Genomic DNA, 26,862 nt, shown 5'->3' with positions numbered 1-26,862 from the left:
CGGACGAGGCCTGCCGGACGAAGGCCCAGCACGAAGCCAGGCCATCGCCCAGCAAGCACGCACGCCACAGCCCAGCGCGCACAAGGCCACGCATGCGTGGGCCGCGCTGCGTGGGCTGCTGCTCGCATGCGTGGGCAGCCCTTGTGGCTGCCGTGTGTGTGTGAGTTTGAGCTCATGCGAGATTCCTGAATCTGCAAGAGTCAGTGTATGATTAAATGTCTATTCCTATTGGATAAATTGATTAAGTAGAATTCATGTAGAATTCTAATTCCAATTAATTCACATCCTACTAGGATTACGATTCCTTTTCCATAACTCTATAAATAAAGGCCTAGGGGTCATAATTTATACACAAGTTTCAAAGTATTCAAAAGTGAGTTTTTTGAGAGAAAATTCAAACACCCATCTTGCCCCAAAAGTGCCGAATTTTCTGAGTACCTTAAGGGCGATTCTAGTTGGTCAATCTTAAGGCGGATCCGGACGTGCTGTGGACTTTCTACGGAGGGACGACACTTGGAGTCCTAAAAGACTTGTTCTTGTTCGGTTCGGGCGCAGCTAGGGAAGGCACGCAACAAAGAGTATGCATCTAAACTATGCTAAATGATTATGTGTAAATAATATGTTTCCTGGGTTAATGGTTGTTTCCGCATGATCTATGTAATGTCATATGTATCATAACCTAACACCTTGCTCGTCGTCGCATGCCCGCACTATACAACACCCCTTAAAGGTAACACGAAGCGTCCATTGCTTTGTGCGTGCAAGTTATATGAACGAATCGCATAAAAAATTTAAAATTTATATTTAAAATTAATGACAAATTAATAAATAATATTAATTTCATAATTTTAGGGCAAAAAATCGAAAATTTATTATTCAATTGATTTCCGATTTACATGGATTCAAGTCTAGGTCATAAAAATTTAAAATTTATCATAAATTTACAATTTTTTATAGTGGTTTTTAATCATAGGTTTCTAATTAAATTATAATTAATTATGAAAATCAAATTAATTCTAAATTATTCTAATTTTCAACAAATTAATCATAATTACAAATTAGATTGCATAATTAACAAGGCTAGGCATTCAAACTTGTTAAACATATACAGTAGGTCAATCAAAAATTCAAGATTTATCAACAAGAATCGCAAATATTTAATTTAACATCTTAAATTTACGAAATTTTGCATTCGAAAAACTAAAACCTTCGAAAAGTCATAGTTATGCTTTGAATTTGAGAATTCTGGGTTCGGCAGAAAAATATTAATTTTGTCAAAATTTTAGAATGCCTTTTACATGCGGAATTGACACAAAAATCACTCGATTTGGATGAGTAACGAAGAAACTGCCGAAAAACTGCGTACGTATAATTAAATAAACGCAATTTGCCATTAATTAACAATTACGAAAATTAATCACCCCTTTTAATTCTTGCAAATTTGTAATATTTAACCATGTTCATGCAATTTAGATTATGAAAATAATAAGGGGCTCGTGATACCACTGTTAGGTTATGATACATATGATATTACATAAATCATGCGGAAACAACCATTAACCCAGGAATACATATTATTTACACATAATCATATAGCATAATTTAGATGCATACTCTTTGTTGCGTGCCTTCCCTAGCTGCGCCCGAACCGAACAAGAACAAGTCTTTAGGACTCCAAGTGTCGTCCCTCCGTAGATAGTCCACAGCACGTCCGGATCCGCCTTAAGATTGACCAACTAGAATCGCCCTTAAGGTACTAGAATTTTCGGCACTTTTGAGCAAGATGTGTGACTGAATTTTTCTCTCAAAAACTCACTTTGAATACTTGAAAACTCGTTATAAATTGTGAACCCAGGCCACATATTTATAGGGGTATGGAAAGAGAATTGGAATCCTATTAGGATACGAATTGATTAAATTAGAATTATAATAAAACTCTTATTTAATTAATTTATCAAATAGAATTAGGAATTTAATCATTAACCGAACTCTGCACGTTTTAGGTTTCGTATGCGAACACAAACACTTACGCGAGCATGACCCGCAAGCGTGCAGGCCATGCCCGCGCACAGCCCACACGGCCGCACGGCCCACGCGAGCTACAAGCCCACGCGAGCTGCAGCAATGCTCGCAGCCCACTGCTCGTAGCTGCGCGCGCTGCGCGCGCTGTGCGCGCTGCCACGGCCTGCTGGGCCTGGCCTTGCGCTGGGCCTGGCGTGGCCTTGGCTGTTCGTGTGGCGCGCTTGGCTTGCTGGGCGATGGCCTGGCTTCGTGCTGGGCCCTCGTCCGGCAGGCCTCGTCCGATGCTTATTCGTACGATACGCTTCCGATTAAATTCCCGATTCCGGAATATATTTCCGATACGAACAATATTTAATATTTTCGATTCCGGAATTAATTTCCGTTTCGAACAAATATTTAATATTTCCGTTTCCGGAATTATTTTCCGATTCCGATAATATTTCCGATTCTGACAATATTTTCGTTTCCGGCAATATTTCCGATTCTGGCAATATTTCCATTTCCGATAATATTTTCCGATACGTACCATGTTTCCGTTTCCGGCAACATCTACGACTTGGATAATATTTATATTTCCGATACGATCCATATTTCCGTTTCCGGCAATATCATCGTTTCCGGAGTATTCATTTCTTGCCTGTGACGATCTCAGCTCCCACTGAAACCAAGATCCGTCGATTCCGAATATCCATAGATGGAGTATCTAATGCCATTAAATACTTGATCCGTTTACGTACTATTTGTGTGACCCTACGGGTTCAGTCAAGAGTAAGCTGTGGATTAATATCATTAATTCCACTTGAACTGAAGCGGCCTCTAGCTAGGCATTCAGCTCACTTGATCTCACTGAATTATTAACTTGTTAATTAATACTGAACCGCATTTATTAGACTTAACATAGAATGCATACTTGGACCAAGGGCATTATTTCCTTCAAAAATTGTATTCCGTAATAAAATATTCATGATATATTATTTAAGAAAAATATACATAATAAGATACAATTTTATTAGGTAGTACTCCATATAATTAAGATATTAGGTGTCAATTTCCTACGTACGTATAACATTGATTTTTTAAAAATTACTTTTCCATATTGATGAGTCATTGTTACCATGAAATATAATGCATTCAATCTAGTATGACAATAATTTATCTATTAATTAATTTATGTGTAATATGATTTTCTGTATTATAAAATGAGCAAATAAAAGAGAAAGGTATTCTTGTCAGCACCATGTAGTCAGATTTTTAGTTTGAGAAAAATAACATACTTATTTATTTATAGATAATTATATGAACTTTAAGAATGAGATCTTGATAATTTACATTTATATGATAATTTTTAAGATATTCAATATCAAAAGAATATTTACGATTTATAACAACCAACAATATATTTCAGGTGAACAATATATAACAACCAACGATTTAAGAATTGTTTCTTTAAATTGTAGAGAATAATTTTATAAACCGTACTTTGAAAACATACTTCGTAATATGATATTGAACTATAAGCTAAAACACATTTCGTAATATGATACGACCTGAAATATATTATTCCCGTATAATTGATTTGTTTGCCGGAAATTTTTTTTAGAATGTATATTATTAACAGATTCTTTAGGATTTGTAATCAAAATAAATAATACACTTCCTTAAATAAAATATTCTAATTCCCTCAAAAAAAATTAATTATTTTTTTTATTATTAAAAAGAGAGGCAAATCAATGAGTGACACTTGTCATCACCACATTTATTTCCTCTCTTTTAGTATATTATATAGAATATAGATGTTTTCGTCTTTTTTTACTTTTTTTTCTTTACTTTAAATTTAAACATTGTCGACAGGTTTTTTTAAGGTTTTGATTTCCCTAGTTTGATAGTCAATAAAAATATACTTCCTCCGCTTTAAAATAGTTGTAACATTTTGCTTTTTGCACTATTCGCATAATCTAATTTGTTTATATATTATTTGTTAGATAATGCCTTGAATCGATCAAGCCCCTTACTGCTACGCTCTAGCACGCGGATCTCGCCCCCGAACTTTACGGTATCTATTATTCTGGACTAGGGTTATCTGTTTTGGGCCTATTTTCTGGGCTTTTCCGCATTTGTCTAGAGTTTATTATATAAACTCTCTAGGTCATAACCTAGTTGTATTCTGTAATCTATACTCCTGTGGGATATTCTCTGTTTTTTGCGAAAATCAATTTTTTATAATTTTTACTTACCTGTAATTAAATATATTAATTGTTCAAGATATGCATTGGCCAGCGTCAAAATATGATATACGAGATAGAGTTACTTTATAAACCTACAAAGTATATATAGGATATTTAGTTTGTAGTATAAATAGATTGGTATGCCCACAACTAATATTTCCTCCGTCTTTTAATACTTGCAACGTTTGGACTTTTGTCACTATTCATATAATCTACTTTGACTATTCGTAGTGTTTTTTATATAAGATAAAACATAGTCATGTGGGATCTTGTTAGATTCGTCTCAATGTGTATTTTCAAAATATCAACTTTTTATAATTTTTGCATAGAGAGAATTTAAGATATAAATGATCAAATTTGTGCATAGGCATACGTAAAACTAACAAACGTTGCAAGTATTAAAAGACGGAGGAAGTATGAGACAATCAAACAATATATTCCGTGTAAAATAAATTTATTGTACAAACAGAAACTTACAACAACTATTGTCCCATGTGTGCGATGCTTTACTCAGCCGTCCTTCAAACTTAAAATTAAACATGCTTATGTAGTGCGAAATTTCTATTCATCACACTTCATTTTTGTCAAATTCTTTCATGCATGTGCTTTAAACATCCTAAGCTAAAGCTATCCTAGTACGAAGTAGGTTTTATTTCCATTCTTATCAACCAACATGTACAATTTTGTATGTCTTCATGACTAACTGATGTCTCGTTTAATGAGGAATTGAGGATATGTTGTTGTGATCAAGATATGATGTTTCTTTCTTAATAATATATTCTTTAATTAATAAATACTCCGTTTTTTTATATATTTTCACACAAAAATAAATTTATTTTAGTCAAAATAATTTTTTTTTTCCAGATAAAATAAGTTAATAAAAAATAAGTAGAATAAAATGGAGCCTAATTTAATACGTACTTCGTATGATGGATTACCGTTTTTACAAATATACTAAAACATTTAGCTTAATTTATTCCTATAGGTTGTTTTGAATTGTTATGAATAACGTAGTTCTCCGGCCTACTTAATAGAATATTATATGAGATATAGTTATGTTGGAGCCCCAATATTAGTTTTATACTCTATCACGTCGTTTCACATGAAAGCCCTAAAAGTTAGAAGTGGGGATGCAACATAGGTCTCCCCATACCCAGCGCTAAATATTCCACTTTGAAATGAGGGGTGGATGAGATCGGTTTGAATTAGTAACCTTTGTGTCACGTTGGCTCTGAGACTATGTCAAATGACCAACTCAACTAAAAGCTAAGATAATGGTTAAAGGCTCAATATTAGTTTTATACTCTATCAAACATATCAAAATCGTTAAAAATAGCAAGGACGACAAACATTGTAAGGCTAATTATGCGAAGTATAAGTTTGACATATAAATTATCTATTTTTTTAACGAGTCTCCATGAACATGCACCAATTGTTATATTGCGCATAAAATTATACTCCGTATTTATAATGTTTAATACAAACAAGTACATTAATAATCATATAAAAATAAATTGTAGCATATTTATGATAAGATTGACAACCACCAACTAACTGATTACCGATCTACAAAATAATTATTTTATAGAGATGTGAAATTCGTCTCTAATTAGTCCAAAATCCAATTCCATCTCAAAAAAAAAAAAAAAAATTTAGAAACGGATTTGAGTTGAAAATAGGGTATCCGTATACAATTCATCCCAAATATATTTGAAATTTATTCAGCGCGTCTCCCGTGTGATCAGCCACACCATCAACTTGATGGAATGACGCACGCATGCACAACATAACTAGCTACTATAAAAAAAAGTTTATTGACTGATGTTACTTGACTTTCTATGTTGGTGTTACTTATACATTGTATTCGCTGTTACTTTTTTTGTTTTACTGCAGTTTCATCAATTTCATGTTAGAGGTTCCTTGTATAGATTGGCGACAACGTTACTTGACTTTCTATGTTGCATGGTGTTACTTTTGTATTGTATTCGTTGTTACTTTTCATGTTTTATTACAGTTTTATGTTAGAGGTTCCTTGTATAGACTTGTGTTACTTGATTTTCTATGCTGGTGTTACTTAATTGTATTCGATGTTACTTTTCTTGTTTTACTGCAGTTTCTTCAATTTAATGTTAGAGTTTCCTTGTATAAACTAGTGTTACTTTACTTTCTATGTCGGTGTTACTTACACAATATATTCACTGTTACTTTTCTTGTTTTATTGCAGTTTCTTCAATTTCATGTTAGAGGGATCCTTGTATAGACTAACATTACTTGACTTTTTATGCTGATGTTACTTATATATTGTATTCGTTGTTATTTTTCTTATTTGATTGCATTTTCTTAAATTTTATGTTGGAGGTTCCTTGTATAGACTGGTGTTACTTTATTTTCTTTGTTGGTGTTACTTTTAAGTCTTATTAACCAACTCATTGAACTTATTTAAGTTTGAACTCGTCACACCATGAAGTTGATGGTGTGACTAGTCACATATAAAACTTGAGGCAAGTCATATTATTTTGAAACATAATATTACTTTATATTACGTATTACGTACAGAGCACTCCGTAGTAATTAATCTTAAATTTGAAATGCTTACCGTATCATCTCAAAATCAGTGTTATATGTAGCGGGAAAGTGCAGTTGTGAAACTACTTGTAACTTGAGTAGCATGCAATCTATAACCAGACCTCCTTAATTTGGCATTATGCCTTTTTAATTAATGTGTAGCATCTTCTTCTTCCATACGCTTCACTATATTTTTGTCTTTTTTGGATCACAAAAATAACCTTGTGTTTATGTTTGGACCATTTTTGTTTCGCTTTCTAACATCATAATCAAACCAAGAAATTCATCAGGGGCAAATGCGTCAAACCAATATGGCGTAATAATATATTTGTCCACAGAAATTACACTTGAGACCAATTCTTTACCAAACAAATGAAATTTGTAAGTGAAGATGATTAAGATGAGGTGATCTTAACCGCACGATTGTAACGGAAAGGGTTTCCCCGTTTTCCTTTCTTTATTACTCCACTCTGTACTTTTTAACCGGATATTACCGGTCACTTTACAACAAACGTGTCATAAGTTGATTAGCTAATCCCCAACATTTCTCACATTCATAACGGCGCCGTCACAAGTGAACCTTTTTTTTCCCGCGTTACCGTAACGGCGTTGGAGTTTGGACCACTTATTTTTATAACCCCATTCTGAACCGTTGATACGGAATCCCCATCTCTCTCTAGAAAAACAAACACCTCCACCCCCGTCTCCCTCTTTCACAAATTGACGCAGAAAGGATAACAGATAGGAGAGAGAATTTGGTGAAGAGGTTTTGGAGAGAGAAAACTAGTAATAATGGGGAGATATTTGGGGAAGTGTAAAGGTGTAGTCGGCGAAACTGCGGTGGTAGGGGTTAAAACCAGAGCTCGAGCTGCTCTAGCTATGGCTGCAGCAGCTTCTGCAACTTCTTCGCCGGCAAAGAAGATCAAGAAGGTTTCAAAGTCGCCATATAATATTCCTCAGCTAAGAAATCGGCGAAAGAATTTGTCGGCGCTGGATAATTCCACCGACAAAGAAACGACGCCGTCGGCAGCTGCGGTGGTTGTTGACGAAGAAGAGGTTGCGAATTGCTCGGGCAGCGAGGTGATTACTACAACCAGGTCCGATTTTCCGGCGTCTTGTTGCTCAAGTATTTACGGTCAGCTGAGTTCTAACAAATCAGACGAAATTGTTAAGGGTGATGATGATGGTAGTTTGAGAATTAGTACTCCAGATCCAGAGGTAATTAATTAATAAAATCCTATTTAGTTTAATTTGTTTCTTTAGAATTCACTATTTCTTCAGAATTAATGAGAGTATATTGAGAATTATTGAACTTCAATTATTACTCTTGAATTCTGGTTTCTACTGTGTGTCTCTGTATTCTCTGTATAAATGCTTTTCTTTTTGTTTTTTGTTCTAAATTTAAATTTAAATTTAATTTAATTTGGGCGGAAAATTGATGAATTGCAAAATGATGAACAGGTTGAGAGCGGTGAGGCGTCGACAAAGCAAAAAGACTGCCATAGAACAGAACCGAGGTGAGAGGGATTTTCAAAGATTCTCTTACAACAATAATAACAATACTGTTACTCAATCTCTCATTTAATTTAATTTCAAAAAAATTAATTTCGGATTAATTTCAAGTAATAAGTTCATCATACGTTTCATATACAATGTACCGGAAATTCGAAATTCAAAACGAGTGATCTTTTAAATCTTTTTCAAAAAAAAAACGCCTAACCTTTTTATTCTCAACCCCTCTTTAATTTCTCTCTCCTCCTTTCTTCTTCTTTTCTAATTTTATTTTTCCTGCTAACTCGCCATGTCTACTCTCAGAGAAGCTACAAAATCAGACGACCAGGAATCTCCAGCAACGACGGTTCCAGATACGAAATCGACGGTGGAGATGAAGATGAAGATGACGCCGTCTAATTCAGAAATCGAAGACTTCTTTGCTGCTGCCGAGAAAGACCTCCACAAACGCTTCAGCGATAAGTAAGTCAGCATATTAGCTCTTCCCCCTCTTCAACTCTGTTACCCCTCTTTTTCTTTCCCTGTTTTTTTTCTAATAGTAATAAAACGCGTCGTTTTTCAGGTACAATTTCGATGTAGTGAAGGATGTTCCATTGGAAGGTCGTTACGATTGGGTTCCAATAAAGCCATGAGAAGAAGACTTGTGTGATGGAATGGCTGAATTTTCCTGCCACTGAAACTGCAAAGTAAATCTTAATTTTAGCTTTTTTTTCTTTCTTTTTAGCAGAAATTGATCTAATTTCTCAACATAAAAAAATGAAAAGAGAAAGTAGCAGTGTTAATTACTGGTAGCTAGTTATTTTAGTTGGGAATTATTTTAGTCGTTGGGGAAGAAGAAGAAGTAGTGGGTAAGTACTAAGTACTAGTGGATTGTACATTCTGTCTCCTTGTGTATCTTCAGTAATAGTACTCTTTCAGGAAATCATCAAAGTACAAAGCAAACGAGAAAAAACTCCCCTAGATTTTCAGTTCTGTAAATTACATCAAAATTTCAAATTCCCCCAATTTAATTTTATTTGTTTTTTGGTGGCTGTCAAAATTTTAATTTGTAAATTTCCGGCCTCCAAATTTGGAAATATCTGATTTGATTTCGATTAACTTGCAGATGATTGATTGATTGTTTTATATTGCTGCCCTCATCCTTCCCCGTTGTTAGAAAATATTTGCAGAGAATTATTTTTGGGAATATGCGGTTCCTTTTGTTGTTTTCTTACCCACATCTGTTTCTTGTGTAGCATATTTATTTATTTATTTTCCTGAAATTTTAATTAATTTTTGGAGAAATTGGGAAATTAAATTACAGTAGTTTTTCTGAAATCATTATATGCACACGACACACCGTGCATATTTTCATGCTTATTGATGATCTCTCTTGCCTTTTTCTCATATGAAAGGGGATAACGGTGCATTCGGTTGCATATTGTATGTACTACTAGTAGTTTCCCCTTACAAAACTAGAGATTGTTACCGTGTAAGCCACGGACACGTATGGAGAGGATTGAGAATCTAATCTAATCGTATATTCGTATACCATGTGAGTTTAGAGGCTTCCAAATTTGTTTTTGATAGTTCTACAATGTAAACTTTGAAGCTTATAATAATATGAATTATTTGAGCATATTAAAGGGATAGGCCAAAACGATTTGGAATATACGAATATTTGTATGAATGATTGATTAGTTAGTATTTAAATGCGAATAATTCAAAAGGGGCTTTTATTTTTTGTGGGAGAAAAGAGTTCAGTATGAAATTGTATGATTCAGATGGAGGGGTATACATGATTGATTAAGGTCCAACCATCACACGGAAAGTGTTGTGAATTTGTGAAAAGGATGTACCAGTTTTACGTTTAGATAAAGCTAGGGAATCAATTTGGACTCTTTTTTTTAATTTATTTATTTTACAGAAAGCTCATTCAACAAGAAACAACAAGCCGTACAACCTAAACTAAGAAACTAAGGCAAAGTAAAAGACAACAAGCCGCATACGAAAATTATTACTAGGCCTTGGGATAATTTATTTGCAGGCCAACTTTTTACCGCTGTTCATTTCTCCACCTTTATGTCACCGTTTTTGTGTGTAATCGTTTCATTTATGAGGGCTGTGAAAGAAAATTTTGTTTGGGAATTTTGGTCTCTTTAGGGTTGTGAATCAATTTTGACTGTTTTTAAAGTAGTAAAATATGGTACGGAAGAATCACATTTTTTATTTTTGGATATGAAAATATGTTAACAATATATCAGTCGGATAAATTTTGAGCTCACACGAAACAATGTAAAATAGTTAGAGAAAGACACTGACTATTTTTTTCTTTAGAAGGTAATATGAATTATGAAGTGCCTTGTTGTCTTGTTGAATCGGAATTCTGCACGGGTCAACTCGGCCCGAATTAACAGGCACACTTTGAAAGTGGGGGAATCCGTACGAAGACTCTCCCTAAAAATGTCTCTAATAAGAATTGATCCCCCAACTTTTTGATTAGAAGGTGTAATGTTTTTCATTAGGTCAAGACATTGACTATCCGAGATTCGAACTCTAGACCTCAAGTGTGGAGGATAAATCTCATTACCATCTTAACCAACAACCATTTGTGATTTATCTCTTCACATTAATTTATAAATGAATGTTAACATGAAGTTTACAACAACTAAACTTTTATGTGACTTTTTATTTTCTATTGACTATTTTGAAAAAAAATAATAATTAAAGAATTAGGACAACCATGAATAAACATGATGTCATAAGTCTCATAAGCATCAACTACAAAAATGCCTTGCATGACAGCATATGTCTAATTTGGTGTTTGTTAATTTTGAATCACTTATTTCCAGTAGAAAACAAATTATACAAATTGTAAGATGATGCAATTGAAAAATTATTTCTCATGATAAATGACTTAGTGTGTTTGTGTAGTTGACGAACTTGATGAATGCTTTAACTTAATGCTATACATGTATCTTATCAATTATTTTGCTAAAAAAAATCTAAAATTTTAACTATTTAATGTAGCAATCGGGGCATCGCCCGAGCCACACACTAGTTTAGTACTATAAAGAGTACTACGTTATGAGCTAATACGTGAAGGCAATAATCACATGCTTATGCAGTTATGCATAGTTCTATAACTGCGTATACCTAGTAGAAAGTTCTATTTATAGACAATATTGATGTCCATGGTAATACATGATACTGATACATCTACACTTCCAACTTTTGAAGCATATATGACTTTCTTTTTATTACAAAACAAATTTATTTCAGGAGGTAATAACAAGTACATATGTAGGTTCGTTACGTTACGTAAATGAATGATCAAGATAAACGAACACCTATCTCTATTCTACTACATTCGTTTACGGACTTGCATCATTTCTTTTTTCACGTATTCCAACATGCTTCCTTGGACATTAATATCTATAGTTGCGTATAATTAAAAAAATTTTCTATATAAAAAGTTGATATTATAAAGTATTTAGCCACCTAAAATAACTAAAATACGTGAGGATATGATAAGGGAAAAGGGGATCGAAATTTGTGCCCACGTAAAAAGACTAAAACACCTCCATTAAGTTACTAATAAATCACATTGTCTCTATTGCTCGGCTCTATTTTATAAGCCAATATTGAGGAACCGGTCATAACCGGTTTCGGTTCCAGATCTAGATTTCCAAGACCCGTTACCCAGTGGGTACTCGTTGGTAACGGTTTCGGACCGGGTACCCAATGGGACCAGTTCCGGAATCAGGTACACGACATCAAATAGACACAAATATTTCAATAAATTAATATGATAATTAATTGTGGTTTTGGACTTTTGGGTTAAGAAGTCTTGAAAATAATATATTTAAAATTGCCAAGCTGATAGTTTATTAGAAAAAAAACAGAAATAAAAACTCAGCTTTAATTACTTAATTGTTAAATAAAGAAACCATTAAAGAAATCGGTTCCACTTGTTCTGATACTGATTCCTTAGTTTTTGGCTGAGTATCTGATCCCGCTCACCCCTAGCTAGTGAGTTCCCCAGCATCTAAACTAATCAATCTTGGTTGGTGACCAAGATCTTTTATATATATATATATATATATATATATATATATATATATATATATATATATGTGTGGGGTTAATGTAAGATCTTATATATAGGGTTAATGTAACAAGATTTGATGCATGTAGTATTGAGAAATATATATTAATTTTTACCAAGTAAGAAGATGACTAGATGTGATCCTACCGAACTAGCACATATCACAGGTTAACCAGCCTAATTACGCAGGTATTCACTTAAGCTAGCTACTCATAAGCATTTTACAGTTGATGGTGCTCGACCCTGTGATCTAAAATCACAAGGTGAGTTTCCCACTAACTTTACCCGTTTACCATTTATGTTGTTTTAGTATTGAGAAATGGAAAATTTGTAATTATTAATCCAACTTTTGCCCGATTTTCTTTAATTAAACCTACCTATGCGATATTTCTAAATAATCCAACCTTTATGACCCAACTATTATTATTAAGCCTAACAAGTTACTAACCTGCTATAGGCGGTATTCACCCTTACGTGACATATAATAATTATAATTTTATTTTCTATTGTTTTTCCCCCCTATTTTCTTTTACTGCTATTTTAATTTTCGTTCCTCTCTCCTCTGCGATTTTCTGCTTCATCTATGCACTCCTCTCCATTATTTATCTTCTACCTCTTCTCCACCATTGTCGATCCCTCATACCTCTCCATTCGAAGTTCATAAAAAATAATCAGCAATTGTTATGGCTGGGGTAAAGCAATTGACGGTTGGATCTGGATCTTCTTCAAATTCAAGGTTTTTTTTTTCTTTCTAAATTTTCAACAAGACCACAATAACCAACATCCTACAACATAAAAAAAACTATATTATTGCAACATCTCGGGTTTTTACGAACTGACCATCAAGGAAGCCCAAAATTCAAAATTTACCAAAAAAGGAACAAAAACGCTAAGGTTCGTAAGTTCACCTTCAATTGTACGATTTTGGAGACGAAATTTGAATGCGCGTGGATGAAGTCACCTATTTCCACAAGAAAATTGCTGATGATGTCATGAACCAGTACAATTGTGGTTGAAGCAGCAGTAATGAGGAGAGAGGAATTGAAACACGGTAAAGAGAAGAGAAGGGTTAAGGGTTTTTTGAAAAAAAAAATGAAATCTTTGTTTAGGTGGCAAGATGATGACATGTCCAATATTTTAGGAGGGAAACCAACTTTAGGTTGTCAACGTTTTTAACGTTGACTTTGTAGCAGGTAACCGGTCATCCAGGCTTAATAATAGTAGTTGGGTCATAAAGGTTGGATTATTTAGAAATATCGCATAGGTGGGCTTAATTAAAGAAAATCGGGCAAAGATTGGATTAATAATGTTTGGGCTCCCAATTGGGCCACTAAGTCCAAAGCCCAATGGCTCAAAACAGCAACATCAAACCTGCCACAAACCAACATGGCTATTCAGCCATCAACCAAGGCTCAAGGCCCAATAGCAATAAATGACCTATGGGCATTTATTATGCAAACACTATAAATAGGCCGCCAAGGCTCACACCTCAATGTACGTCCAATTTATCGCCTTAAGACTACTCCTCTAGAGAACTTCTCTCTAGAATCCGAGCATCGTTCTTACTTAGGTATCGGAGGGGCTTTCCTTGGAAACACCCCCGAGGCTAGTGATTTTACTCTTGTGCAGGTGAATTCGGACTCGACTCATTCAAGCAAGTGAGATCTTCAACACACACGAAAGGGCCTTCATTCGAAGCCCATTGTTTCCACCTTTACAACACCGGAACAAATAATTACAAATTTTCCTTGACTTTGTAGCAGGTAACCGGTCATCCAGGCTTAATAATAGTAGTTGGGTCATAAAGGTTGGATTATTTAGAAATATCGCATAGATAAGCTTAATTAAAGAAAACCGGCAAAGATTGGATTAATAATTACAAATTTTCCATTGAGAAATACTAGAACTTTAGATACGCAGTACTATCGGATGAGTTTTTATGCATCGTATTCACATAAATACGTCATTAAATTATTAACCTTTTGCTTTCATTTTACTAAAATCTAATCTAAACGAACTATACGGGTTTTAAGTTTAACGATTAGGTGGTTATATATAGCCATATTTAGGGGTGTGAAAAAATTGGTCCGGATTGGAGGCAATCGGTCCGGTCTTTGGGTTGAGAAATATCATTTTTCGGTCTTCGGTTCGGTCTTCGCGGGTCGAAAAAAGCCGATTTTGGACCGGATCGTTTTTTCCTTAATAAAATATAATAAAATCTTATTTAAAAATTTAATTATCTCCTTCAATATGTTGTAAATAATACTATATTGTGATATATTTTATTTTAGCTTTCAAAGAAAGCCTTAAACAATTAGTTTTTTATATATATATTTTTTCTTTTTTACCATATTTTTTATAAAAAATAAAAAATATATAGAAATAGGTCTACCGGTCCAAACCGGTCCGGTCCGGATTTTGGATCAATTTTTCCGGCCCGATTCGAATTTGGTCCAAGCATAATGTCGGTCTGCGGCCCGATCCGGATCAGTCCTGTCCGGTCCGGTCGTCGGTTCTTGACCGATAAACACCCTAGCCACGTCAAAGAGAGAGAAAAGAAAGAAAAAGTGGGCGGTGCCCACTTTTGGGTATGAAACGAGAAAGGTCTGCACTGTCGTAGTGTCGTGTGTCTAATATGGCACCAATTTGGTTATCATTGCAATTCATCTTCATGGCTAAAATATAATCCTCGTGTAGACATATCATATATGCACATGTTGGCCCTCGGTCCATCTTGGGATTAACAAGAACTTCACACAAAACTATACACCTGAATTAATGGGTTGCGGACTTAAAAAAAAAAAATATAAAATGTCGAGACTGTGAAGTACTCCTTCCGCATTTTTTTAAGAATCACGTGTTGATCGAACAAATACTAAAGAAATATAATTAAATTTGATATAATAATGATGTAAATAGAGTAGCTGACAATAAAGGAATATAAAAAAAAGCAAGTGGCAAAATGGAATTATTTTTTGACTTAAGTGGACTAATAGGAAAATAAAAAATACGGAGTAATGAACAATAGGGAGTGAGTGTAAAGTTACCCAAAATGGAATAGTGACTCCTAAAAAAATACGGCCAGAAGTAGTAATTGTGACACCTAAAAAAATACGGAGGAAGTATTTCTAAGATTATTATTCCCTCCTTTCCAGAAAACGCAATCACATACTTCCTCCAATTTTTAATACTCGCAACGTTTGAACTTTTAACACTATTAACATATTCTAGTTTGACTAGTGTTGATTTATATGTAAGATAAAATATAATGTTGTGGGATCTTGTTAGACTCGTCTCAATGTGTTTTTTCAAAATATTAATTTTTTATAATTTTTAATGAAACAAATTTTGGATATTAATAATCAAATTGTTCATTAACATGCGTGAAAATGACAAACTTTGCGAATAAAAATGAACGGCACAATTGGGTTTTGGACATTATTCACACAAGCTCATTTGACTTCTTTTTGTGATTTATATTTAACAACATAGTCGTGCGAGGAACCAATTGCCTGTTGGTTCAGTGGTGATTGAGTAATATAGTGTTTTGATGATTATGAACAAATGATGATTATCTAACTAATGTGTGTATTGTTTAGATGTGCATGAACAAGTAATGAAGGTTAATAAAGATCATTTAGTTGGAAATTTCTGAAGATATATACAAGAAGAAGTGAAGTTCCTGAAAGGAACTCAAGAAGTGAAGGGAACTTCAGAAGAGAAGTCTAATTATATAAGTATACCATTAGACTTAGAGTTTGTGTCCTTAACTACTGCATACTTGTTTATTAGTTTGGTTTTCTTCATCTTGCTTGTATTGGTTGTCATCACTGACTTTATGGTTTTGATGACAACTAGCAAACGACTAACCTATGTTTGAGTTTCAATATGTATACGAAACAAATATAGGTTTGATGAAGAAACAAACATGAAGAGTTCAAGTCAATAAATCAAGTATCCAAGCTGCAACAAAGTTCTTCAAAGGAACACAAACAGATCAGTTCCTCAGCAGATCCTACGAGGAACAACGAGTATAAAGTTCCTGAGTAGGAACAAGCATGGAGAAGTTCCAGAGGCGGAACTATCAACATGAGGCTCTTGAGTTGGAGCATCATGAAGCATGAAGAAGAAAATAAGAGTTTATTTTCTAGGATTCATGTAAGTATGTAGAAACTTGAATAATTGAGGAACACGGTGCCAAAAGGAACTTGTCGGAACTTATGAGAAATAACGTCAGTTTATCTTCCTAGAATACTCCTAGTTTTAAGGTAATTTTAAGTGTCAATAACGTGGCTTTTAACACTCCTAGTTGTTACGGATTTACCTTTGACTTTGAGTATTTATCTCCTAGTAAAACTCTATTTATTTATGTTTTTAAAATAAAAGATAATTTTTATAAAATCTTATTTTAGTTAGGATTCTGATTTTTATATCATATATTTATTTATTTATTATTTAAAATTCGTTTTTAATAATGTCCTATTCATTCTAGGATTTGTTTTGAATATCTTTTGTAGTTTAATGTGTTTAAAATTTTATTTTTAATAAATAAAAAATAATTAATCTTTTTGTAAAATAAAATCTGATTGTTAGTTATTTTATTTTAATAAAATTTATTTTTCTATTTTATTAAAATCAGATTTAAAAGGTTTTGTTTTAGAAAATTAAAATCATTGTTTTACGTTGTTTTGGAAAAACTACATTAGTGGAGAAATAATAGGAGATCATGGAAAACCTGATTATGCTTAGCCCTAACTCCATGATTTTCTCTACTGACTAAAGTCATGGGATCATGCCTAAATTGAAGGGCTTAGTGGTTGTTAGTGGAGAAGATTATGGAGAAAGTGGTTGAGGTTTCTTCCTCTATAAAAGGAGAGCTTTCTCATTCATTCAAGAGTGTCTGACTTCTCGGTCATTCCACAGAGTCTGGTTTACGTGGAAGGTAATTAAAGAAGATATATTTGTTCCACGTTTTTTAGTCAGTTCCTGCAGTTCCGAGTTCCTGTCAGTTCCGAGTTCCTTTACAGTTATTCACTCTCTACATATTAGAGTTTAATCAATTATCAAATGTCTATATTTTAAGAGTTGTTCAAGGGTTGAGTGAGCTCTTGTAATGGGTAATTTGTCAAGGGTTTGAGTGAATTCTTGTATAAGTTTTGGGCAGGAACTTGAGTGAGTTCCTGATGTGTATGGGGTAGGAACTTGAGTGAGTTCCTGTTGTATTTGGGGAGGCTTTGAGTGAAGTCTATGAGAGAGAAGCTGATAGGCTTTGAGTGAAGCAAAAGAGTCAAGAGAGACTTCTAGGGAAGTCAGTGAGAGCGTAGTTGTTTGAGGAACAACTATTGGAACTTGAGTTCGTAGAGGAACTCAAGTAATGCCCGAGTTCCTTATAGGTTTGTAACTGAGTTGTTGCCCTATAGTGAAAAGAGTTTAAGTTGAAATCCCTAGTGGGTCGAGGTTTTCTTTCTAGTTGGGCGTAGAAAGTTTCCTCGTAAAATCTCTCTTGCATTGTTTCTCTACTTGCTTAAAGTTTCTTTATAATTCCGCAAAATTGGCTAGAAAGTTCCATACTACAATTCACCCCCCCTCTTGTAGTGTTCGATTCCATCCGAATAACAATTGGTATCAGAGCCGGAACTCGCTGATAAGCAGGAAACCCTGCTGAGTTAAGTTCCTGGAAGGAGGAACAATTACAAGAAACTTGATGAAAGGAACTCGATCCTACCCATTCAAAGGAACAAGGCAGATCTGACTTTTATTGTTGAATAAAAGTCAGTCAAGGTATAACTGGCGATCTTCTAAGGTAAATATCTATTCCTTTAGACCTTCTTTGTGTGCATACATTAATTTATTGCGTGTTCCTTGCATTGTTTCTAATGGAACTTCTGTTTTGTTTTGATTTAAAATTGAATTTGAAAAATCTAAAATCTATATTTAATAAATGATTTTTCAATTTATTTTTTCAAACTTCAGTACATTAAATTTATTTCAAGGAAACGTATTTTGAAAATGCATATCTGTGGAACTCGGAGTTTTTAATTTTTAGGCAACAAAATATCCTACTTATTTTTTCTCTGCCTAAAAACTATTATTTTATATGCTTCATGAATATATTGAATATCATTTATATGAAGGCATATTGTATCTTGGTAGTAGTTGTTGTGTTGATTAATTTCTTAACAGTTACTACTAACAAGAAGGGACCCAAATCTGTTGGGTTCCCTCGACAAAGAAATTGGTACAGGAACAAACAAAGGTGCACATTAATATGTCAGAGTTCCTGTTAATTTAAGTTCTACATTGAGTAACTCGCTGGATCATTGTTGACCCACGAGTTATACTTAGGAACTCACGAAGGTGCGACATTATAAAAATACATTACATCAGCTCCCCACATCCGAACAAGGATCAAAATCCGAAGAGAAACTTTCGAATAAAGGAACTCATTTCAGCACCATTCCAAGGAACAGATAAAGGCTGCAACGAAAAGATCCTTAATGATACAGTTAAGGTAAACATCTAATTTTTGAGATCTTTATATGCATACGCTATTTATTTAAATCAAGTTCCTAACAACGTTTTATGAAAATTGTTCAAATATATTTTAAATTTTGTTTAATCGATTTTGGATTGTCTCAAATATGTTTTTGTGAGACAAATTTCAGATTCTAAAACTGATTTTGCATTCATGCATTATTTGAATGGTTCAAGGAACAAGACAAAGGAACAATGCATATAGCCACTCTTGGAACTTGGTTTCCCTGCAAAGGAAACTTTATTCTTTGGGCTGCATAATTTAATGTTATATCATTTTATTGTCCAAATAACGGATTTTTCATGTATTATGAGTATATTGAATATTTATTATATGTATGCATGTTAAATCTTAGATCTAGCAGTTTAAAATAATCATTTTCTAAGATGCTACTGCTAAAAAGAAAGGAACTGAAATTATGTCAGGTTCCCAAGACCATGAATTGTTTACAGGTCTGTTAGTATACAATTTTTGTATACTTTAATCTTCTAAATTATGCTACCTAAATATATTTACTACTAATGCATGATTTTGGAAGGTAGTAGAAGCGAAATTATTTTTACAGGTTTATAACTCATGATTGAGTGTGTGTATGAGGTAAAGGAACAACATCAGAACTACACCAAGAAAAAATGAGTTGGAAATCCATTAGATTCGTTGGAACAGTGAAGAGGAACTCAGGCTCGGAACTTGGAACTTAAGATGTAAACTAGTTCCAGTTCCACCAACATGTAAGTTCCTTTCAAATATGATGGGTCATATCAACGAATCAACTCACATGAACTATATAATTGGAAGTCACTTTGAACATCTCAAAGGAACTCAATCATGTGAAATGTTAGTAAGGTTGTTCCCTCATTTTACTTGTGTTAATTAATGTTGAATATTTTTTGATAACCTGTTTCCCTTAAATTGTTGTGCAAACTAACCTTATTTGTGTCATAGGTTTTATTTTGAAATTTAATATTTATAAAATGCATAATAATAAGTTCCATTGATCAACGGAACTCTTCCTAAGATCTGGTGGAACAATCAACGAACTCAAGGTTACAGTAACTTGATAAATGGTACATAAACTATTTGACATTAAATTTATGGTGTCAAAGTTTTTCATGTACAAGTTCTTGATTCTTGTTAACCTAAGTTCCATGGAACAAAATATATGTTTCATGTTTCTTTCGTGAAGTAAATTTTCCAGGAACATTATATGTTGTTATTATGTTTGAGTATATATTTATTTAGACTAACTTGCTAATCATAAATTTGCACAAAAGTATTACACTTGAGTTTTATTTTTTTTCCAAATTACTCATATTAAAATAGCTCAAGATGGACAATTTTCATGAATACCATAGGAACATGTTCTAGCTTACTTGAAACATGAAAAATGAGGTGGCTCCAACTAAGGGGGAACACCTCGTTATATCTCGACAACGATTGTTCTATGAGAGAAAATTCACTATATTGTTTGGTTCTACCTACAATGGTTGTAACTTTGGACAACTAAAAAGATCAACTCGATCAATCAATATCATGCAACAAGTTCCACTACTTCTCTAGTAGTAGAGAAATTGCCAATTTCAGTCATCGAGTTCCTATGTGCACTACAACTTTCATTTAATCAATTTATCAATGACATCGGCAAAGGAACTCGGAGAAGGTTGGTTCTTGAAAGGAACAACCAGAAAAAAAGGTATTGATTTTTAGGAGACTCTCACTCCATTAGCTTGCTTATAAGGTAATTATGTATAATTTTATGTTGATGCACATATGGGACTTAGGTTGTTCCAAACAGAATATGACTTCTTTTTGCCTATAAGGAACAATGTCAAGTTCCTTCTTGAAAAATGATTTTAAAATTACTATTTTTTGTTTTCAAGAGAAACTGATTCATTAGTATATATATTTACAATGATATATATACATAAGTGTAGATCCTAACGAATTTTTTTAAAGGGTTCATGAGCATAAGTGTTTATATTAACATGATGAAGGAACTTTTGAAGAATGATTGACAATATTCGAGTGTAAGTGAAAGTTTCCATAAGATATGAGGGCATCAAGATGATGGAACTAGCACTCAAGGAACTCGAACATAAATTCATCAAAATTAGTCCAGCACCTCAAAGTAATCATACACATGATAAAAAATTATATAAGGTACATTTTTCTTATTCATATCATATCATGTTTTAATGTGTTATATTGTTTACTTATTAATTTAATTGTACAAGTCTTGAAATGCATTATGTGATTATGCTTTCCTTATGATTTCATCTATTCATGGACTGTTTAGAGGATCAATACTTAATGAAGCAATGACATGAGCATAACCTAGTCTTTTCTATGAGTTTTGTTGATTTGGAACTCCTATACATATTTAGATAAGGCAATTATGTATGCTTAAAGTAAATGTGTCGCAGTTATATTTTGTGCTGTAAAAGGCATACTCACTTGCCCAAAGAGTATTAGAGGTCTCATAATAGAACTATATGGATGCTATCAAACAAGAAAATCCTAAGTTGCCAAAGAAACAATGGAAGAAACATTGATGGAACTAGGCAAGTAGATTCCCATAAAAATAGTTCTTTATCTTGCTTAATATTGTCAGAGGGAACAAACCTATATTTTAACCAACTTCCACTTATCCACACCATATGTATTTGAAGAACAACATCTTTCCACAAGACTGGTTTGTGTGTTCGTGATTGGGTTGAGCATTATACTACATTCGCAAAGAGTGTTCTATTGTGCCGAGCCATTAGCATTATTCTACAACCTTTGGGTTGTGTGTCCGTGCTAAGTACAATCATACTCTACAATCCAGTATTGTATCTCTACGTTGTATTCTTTATTCCTATCATTAACATTTCATAACTTCGAAGATCCTTATTTCCAAAATTATCATTCCACTCATATCCCGACACTTCAAATATACTACTTCCCACGAGCTCTAAGTTAATATTCATTGATTTGTATGGTTTGATGATACATAAAGAGTTATAAATGGATGGATACATTTTGAGGGGGAAGTTTGTGGAAGAAGTGAGAAGCAAGTTTATTATACTTTATCAATTGATATTTCGAGGGAAATCATTAGATGGAGCTACACTTACAAGCTCCAAAATGAAGAGAGGAATGGTAAGAAACTCTGGGGGAATAAGAGAGGAACAAATGTAAATGATTCATATTTGGTGGTGGAACTCAAGTATGTATGAATATATTTTCTCTTTACTGTTGTACTTAAAAACTCTAGGAAAGTGCCACAACGTGTAATGACACCCTTGTTTCAAAAAAAAAAGGTATGATGAAAAAAAAAAGAAAAAAAAAGAAAAACAAGGGTGATCAAATCTTTATTATTTCCTAGATGACATATGATTCTGAAGACGTTTACTCATGGAATCAGTTGAAAGGGGAACATAAACAAAAATTGAAAGAACTTGATGAAATACGTTCAAGTTCCTTTTATCAGTGTGTTTCTCAAGGAAAGTTGGTGGTTGAAGAGAAGTGAACTTGATTGGTACATATCATGGTGAACGTGTGTTATGTTTAGAAGAAATTTCAAGATTGTGAGGTAAAGTGATAAACTCTAATGATTGTTAAGAACCTCACTTTGAAAACCTAACTATAGAGCACACTATCTATCTCAAAGTTCCCTCTATTCAAATTGTTCCATAAATTTCTCTCATACTTCTTTGAGCCCGATATTACAATATCATACTCTCTTAATCCATTTTTGACTTTCAAATTTGATCTATGCTTGACTTTAATTTATTATTTGTCAAGTACCTTCAGTAATTTTAAAGTTGGATCTTTGGATTGTGAATTGGAAATTCGTGTAGCATATGCATCCTAAGTTTGAAAATTGAGCATCTTGAGACTTTTAGGACTAACAAGTGTTTAACCTTTATGGTGGTAATTGTGGCATATAGCAATATGTATATATGATTTACCTAAAGCAAATATGTGTAAGAATGTCCTTTTCGATAATGACAAAAGGGGGAAGATTATGTATAATGCTTATTGTCTAATATAGTCAAGTCTAAATCCTCTTATGCATGACTTGTTCAATAGTTTCCAGTCTGTATTATTAAGGGGGAATTAATGTAAATCTTTAATGTCTAATTTGCGATAAGCATCATTTGTTTGTCATCATCAAAAAGGGGGAATATTGTTGAGTAATATTGTGTTTTGATGATTATGAACAAATGATGATTATCTAACTAATGTGTGTATTGTTTAGATGTGCATGAACAAGTAATGAAGGTTAATAAAGATCATTTAGTTGGAAATTTCTGAAGATATATACAAGAAGAAGTGAAGTTCCTGAAAGGAACTCAAGAAGTGAAGGGAACTTCAGAAGAGAAGTCTAATTATATAAGTATACCATTAGACTTAGAGTTTGTGTCCTTAACTACTGCATACTTGTTTATTAGTTTGGTTTTCTTCATCTTGCTTGTATTGGTTGTCATCACTGACTTTATGGTTTTGATGACAACTAGCAAACGACTAACCTATGTTTGAGTTTCAATATGTATACGAAACAAATATAGGTTTGATGAAGAAACAAACATGAAGAGTTCAAGTCAATAAATCAAGTATCCAAGCTGCAACAAAGTTCTTCAAAGGAACACAAACAGATCAGTTCCTCAGCAGATCCTACGAGGAACAACGAATATAAAGTTCCTGAGTAGGAACAAGCATGGAGAAGTTCCAGAGGCGGAACTATCAACATGAGGCTCTTGAGTTGGAGCATCATGAAGCATGAAGAAGAAAATAAGAGTTTATTTTCTAGGATTCATGTAAGTATGTAGAAACTTGAATAATTGAGGAACACGGTGCCAAAAGGAACTTGTCGGAACTTATGAGAAATAACGTCAGTTTATCTTCCTAGAATACTCCTAGTTTTAAGGTAATTTTAAGTGTCAATAACGTGGCTTTTAACACTCCTAGTTGTTACGGATTTACCTTTGACTTTGAGTATTTATCTCCTAGTAAAACTCTATTTATTTATGTTTTTAAAATAAAAGATAATTTTTATAAAATCTTATTTTAGTTAGGATTCTGATTTTTATATCATATATTTATTTATTTATTATTTAATTATGTAGTGTTTAACCTTTATGGTGGTAATTGTGGCATATAGCAATATGTATATATGATTTACCTAAAGCAAATATGTGTAAGAATGTCCTTTTCGATAATGACAAAAGGGGGAAGATTATGTATAATGCTTATTGTCTAATATAGTCAAGTCTAAATCCTCTTATGCATGACTTGTTCAATAGTTTCCAGTCTGTATTATTAAGGGGGAATTAATGTAAATCTTTAATGTCTAATTTGCGATAAGCATCATTTGTTTGTCATCATCAAAAAGAGGGAATATTGTTGAGTAATATAGTGTTTTGATGATTATGAACAAATGATGATTATCTAACTAATGTGTGTATTGTTTAGATGTGCATGAACAAGTAATGAAGGTTAATAAAGATCATTTAGTTGGAAATTTCTGAAGATATATACAAGAAGAAGTGAAGTTCCTGAAAGGAACTCAAGAAGTGAAGGGAACTTCAGAAGAGAAGTCTAATTATATAATTATACCATTAGACTTAGAGTTTGTGTCCTTAACTACTGCATACTTTTTTATTAGTTTGGTTTTCTTCATCTTGCTTGTATTGGTTGTCATCACTGACTTTATGGTTTTGATGACAACTAGCAAACGACTAACCTATGTTTGAGTTTCAATATGTATACGAAACAAATATAGGTTTGATGAAGAAACAAACATGAAGAGTTCAAGTCAATAAATCAAGTATCCAAGCTGCAACAAAGTTCTTCAAAGGAACACAAACAGATCAGTTCCTCAGCAGATCCTACGAGGAACAACGAGTATAAAGTTCCTGAGTAGGAACAAGCATGGAGAAGTTCCAGAGGCGGAACTATCAACATGAGGCTCTTGAGTTGGAGCATCATGAAGCATGAAGAAGAAAATAAGAGTTTATTTTCTAGGATTCATGTAAGTATGTAGAAACTTGAATAATTGAGGAACACGGTGCCAAAAGGAACTTGTCGGAACTTATGAGAAATAACGTCAGTTTATCTTCCTAGAATACTCCTAGTTTTAAGGTAATTTTAAGTGTCAATAACGTGGCTTTTAACACTCCTAGTTGTTAGGGATTTACCTTTGACTTTGAGTATTTATCTCCTAGTAAAACTCTATTTATTTATGTTTTTAAAATAAAAGATAATTTTTATAAAATCTTATTTTAGTTAGGATTCTGATTTTTATATCATATATTTATTTATTTATTATTTAAAATTCGTTTTTAATAATGTCCTATTCATTCTAGGATTTGTTTTGAATATCTTTTGTAGTTTAATGTGTTTAAAATTTTATTTTTAATAAATAAAAAATAATTAATCTTTTTGTAAAATAAAATCTGATTGTTAGTTATTTTATTTTAATAAAATTTATTTTTCTATTTTATTAAAATCAGATTTAAAAGGTTTTGTTTTAGAAAATTAAAATCATTGTTTTACGTTGTTTTGGAAAAACTACATTAGTGGAGAAATAATAGGAGATCATGGAAAACCTGATTATGCTTAGCCCTAACTCCATGATTTTCTCTACTGACTAAAGTCATGGGATCATGCCTAAATTGAAGGGCTTAGTGGTTGTTAGTGGAGAAGATTATGGAGAAAGTGGTTGAGGTTTCTTCCTCTATAAAAGGAGAGCTTTCTCATTCATTCAAGAGTGTCTGACTTCTCGGTCATTCCACAGAGTCTGGTTTACGTGGAAGGTAATTAAAGAAGATATATTTGTTCCACGTTTTTTAGTCAGTTCCTGCAGTTCCGAGTTCCTGTCAGTTCCGAGTTCCTTTACAGTTATTCACTCTCTACATATTAGAGTTTAATCAATTATCAAATGTCTATATTTTAAGAGTTGTTCAAGGGTTGAGTGAGCTCTTGTAATGGGTAATTTGTCAAGGGTTTGAGTGAATTCTTGTATAAGTTTTGGGCAGGAACTTGAGTGAGTTCCTGATGTGTATGGGGTAGGAACTTGAGTGAGTTCCTGTTGTATTTGGGGAGGCTTTGAGTGAAGTCTATGAGAGAGAAGCTGATAGGCTTTGAGTGAAGCAAAAGAGTCAAGAGAGACTTCTAGGGAAGTCAGTGAGAGCGTAGTTGTTTGAGGAACAACTATTGGAACTTGAGTTCGTAGAGGAACTCAAGTAATGCCCGAGTTCCTTATAGGTTTGTAACTGAGTTGTTGCCCTATAGTGAAAAGAGTTTAAGTTGAAATCCCTAGTGGGTCGAGGTTTTCTTTCTAGTTGGGCGTAGAAAGTTTCCTCGTAAAATCTCTCTTGCATTGTTTCTCTACTTGCTTAAAGTTTCTTTATAATTCCGCAAAATTGGCTAGAAAGTTCCATACTACAATTCACCCCCCCTCTTGTAGTGTTCCATCCGAATAACAAAAATGAAACTAAAACTTTTGATAATTAGATTCAATGGACTTACCACAAATTTACAAAGAGGGATTAAAGAGGAGATACAAGAGTATTTAGGTTAAATTAATGTTTTCTCTGAAATAAAAAATGGGAAAATAACGATTTGGTAATAATGTCGCGGTGAATTGAAAGCCAAAGTAAAGTGGAATCATTGGTAAGTCAAAATTAAAAAGTGACATCATTGGTAACAGTCAATAGCACAATGATACCATTAGTAACGCAAAAACAAAAAGTGATACCATGGTAAAAGACTAAAAGTCAATAGTATAATGGTACCAGTGAGAATTACCTAAAGTCAATAGTATAATGGTAATAATGTACCAGTTAGAAAAATATTAATCTTTAACAGATAAATTCATTTTACCATTTTAAGACCACTTTAGTTCCCTCACGTTCCTTTTAATACATTGT

General features: G+C 33.2%; 1 protein-coding gene across 1 annotated transcript; it reads left to right on the top strand.

Moving 5' to 3' along the window:
• The first annotated feature begins 7,467 nt into the window (after positions 1 to 7,467).
• Positions 7,468 to 9,246, top strand: LOC110798970 (cyclin-dependent kinase inhibitor 7). Its single transcript, XM_022004163.2, has 4 exons — positions 7,468 to 8,030; positions 8,274 to 8,329; positions 8,628 to 8,786; positions 8,887 to 9,246. The coding sequence occupies exons 1-4, from the start codon at positions 7,605 to 7,607 to the stop codon at positions 8,954 to 8,956; spliced, it is 711 nt and encodes a 236-aa protein (XP_021859855.1). The 5' UTR covers positions 7,468 to 7,604; the 3' UTR covers positions 8,957 to 9,246.
• The last annotated feature ends 17,616 nt before the right edge of the window (positions 9,247 to 26,862 follow it).

Source organism: Spinacia oleracea, chromosome 3, assembly GCF_020520425.1.
Source record: "Spinacia oleracea cultivar Varoflay chromosome 3, BTI_SOV_V1, whole genome shotgun sequence".
Taxonomy (NCBI): Eukaryota; Viridiplantae; Streptophyta; class Magnoliopsida; order Caryophyllales; family Amaranthaceae; genus Spinacia; species Spinacia oleracea.
The sequence above is the reverse complement of the archived record's forward strand: the minus strand, read 5'-3'. Positions and strand labels throughout refer to the sequence as shown.

Coding starts and splice junctions, on each gene's coding strand:
- LOC110798970 (XM_022004163.2), top strand. CDS start 7,605: ATGGGGAGATATTTGGGGAAGTGTAAAGGTGTAGTCGGCGAAACTGCG. Junction 8,031..8,273: donor TTAGTACTCCAGATCCAGAG/GTAATTAATTAA, acceptor AATGATGAACAG/GTTGAGAGCGGTGAGGCGTC. Junction 8,330..8,627: donor TGCCATAGAACAGAACCGAG/GTGAGAGGGATT, acceptor GTCTACTCTCAG/AGAAGCTACAAAATCAGACG.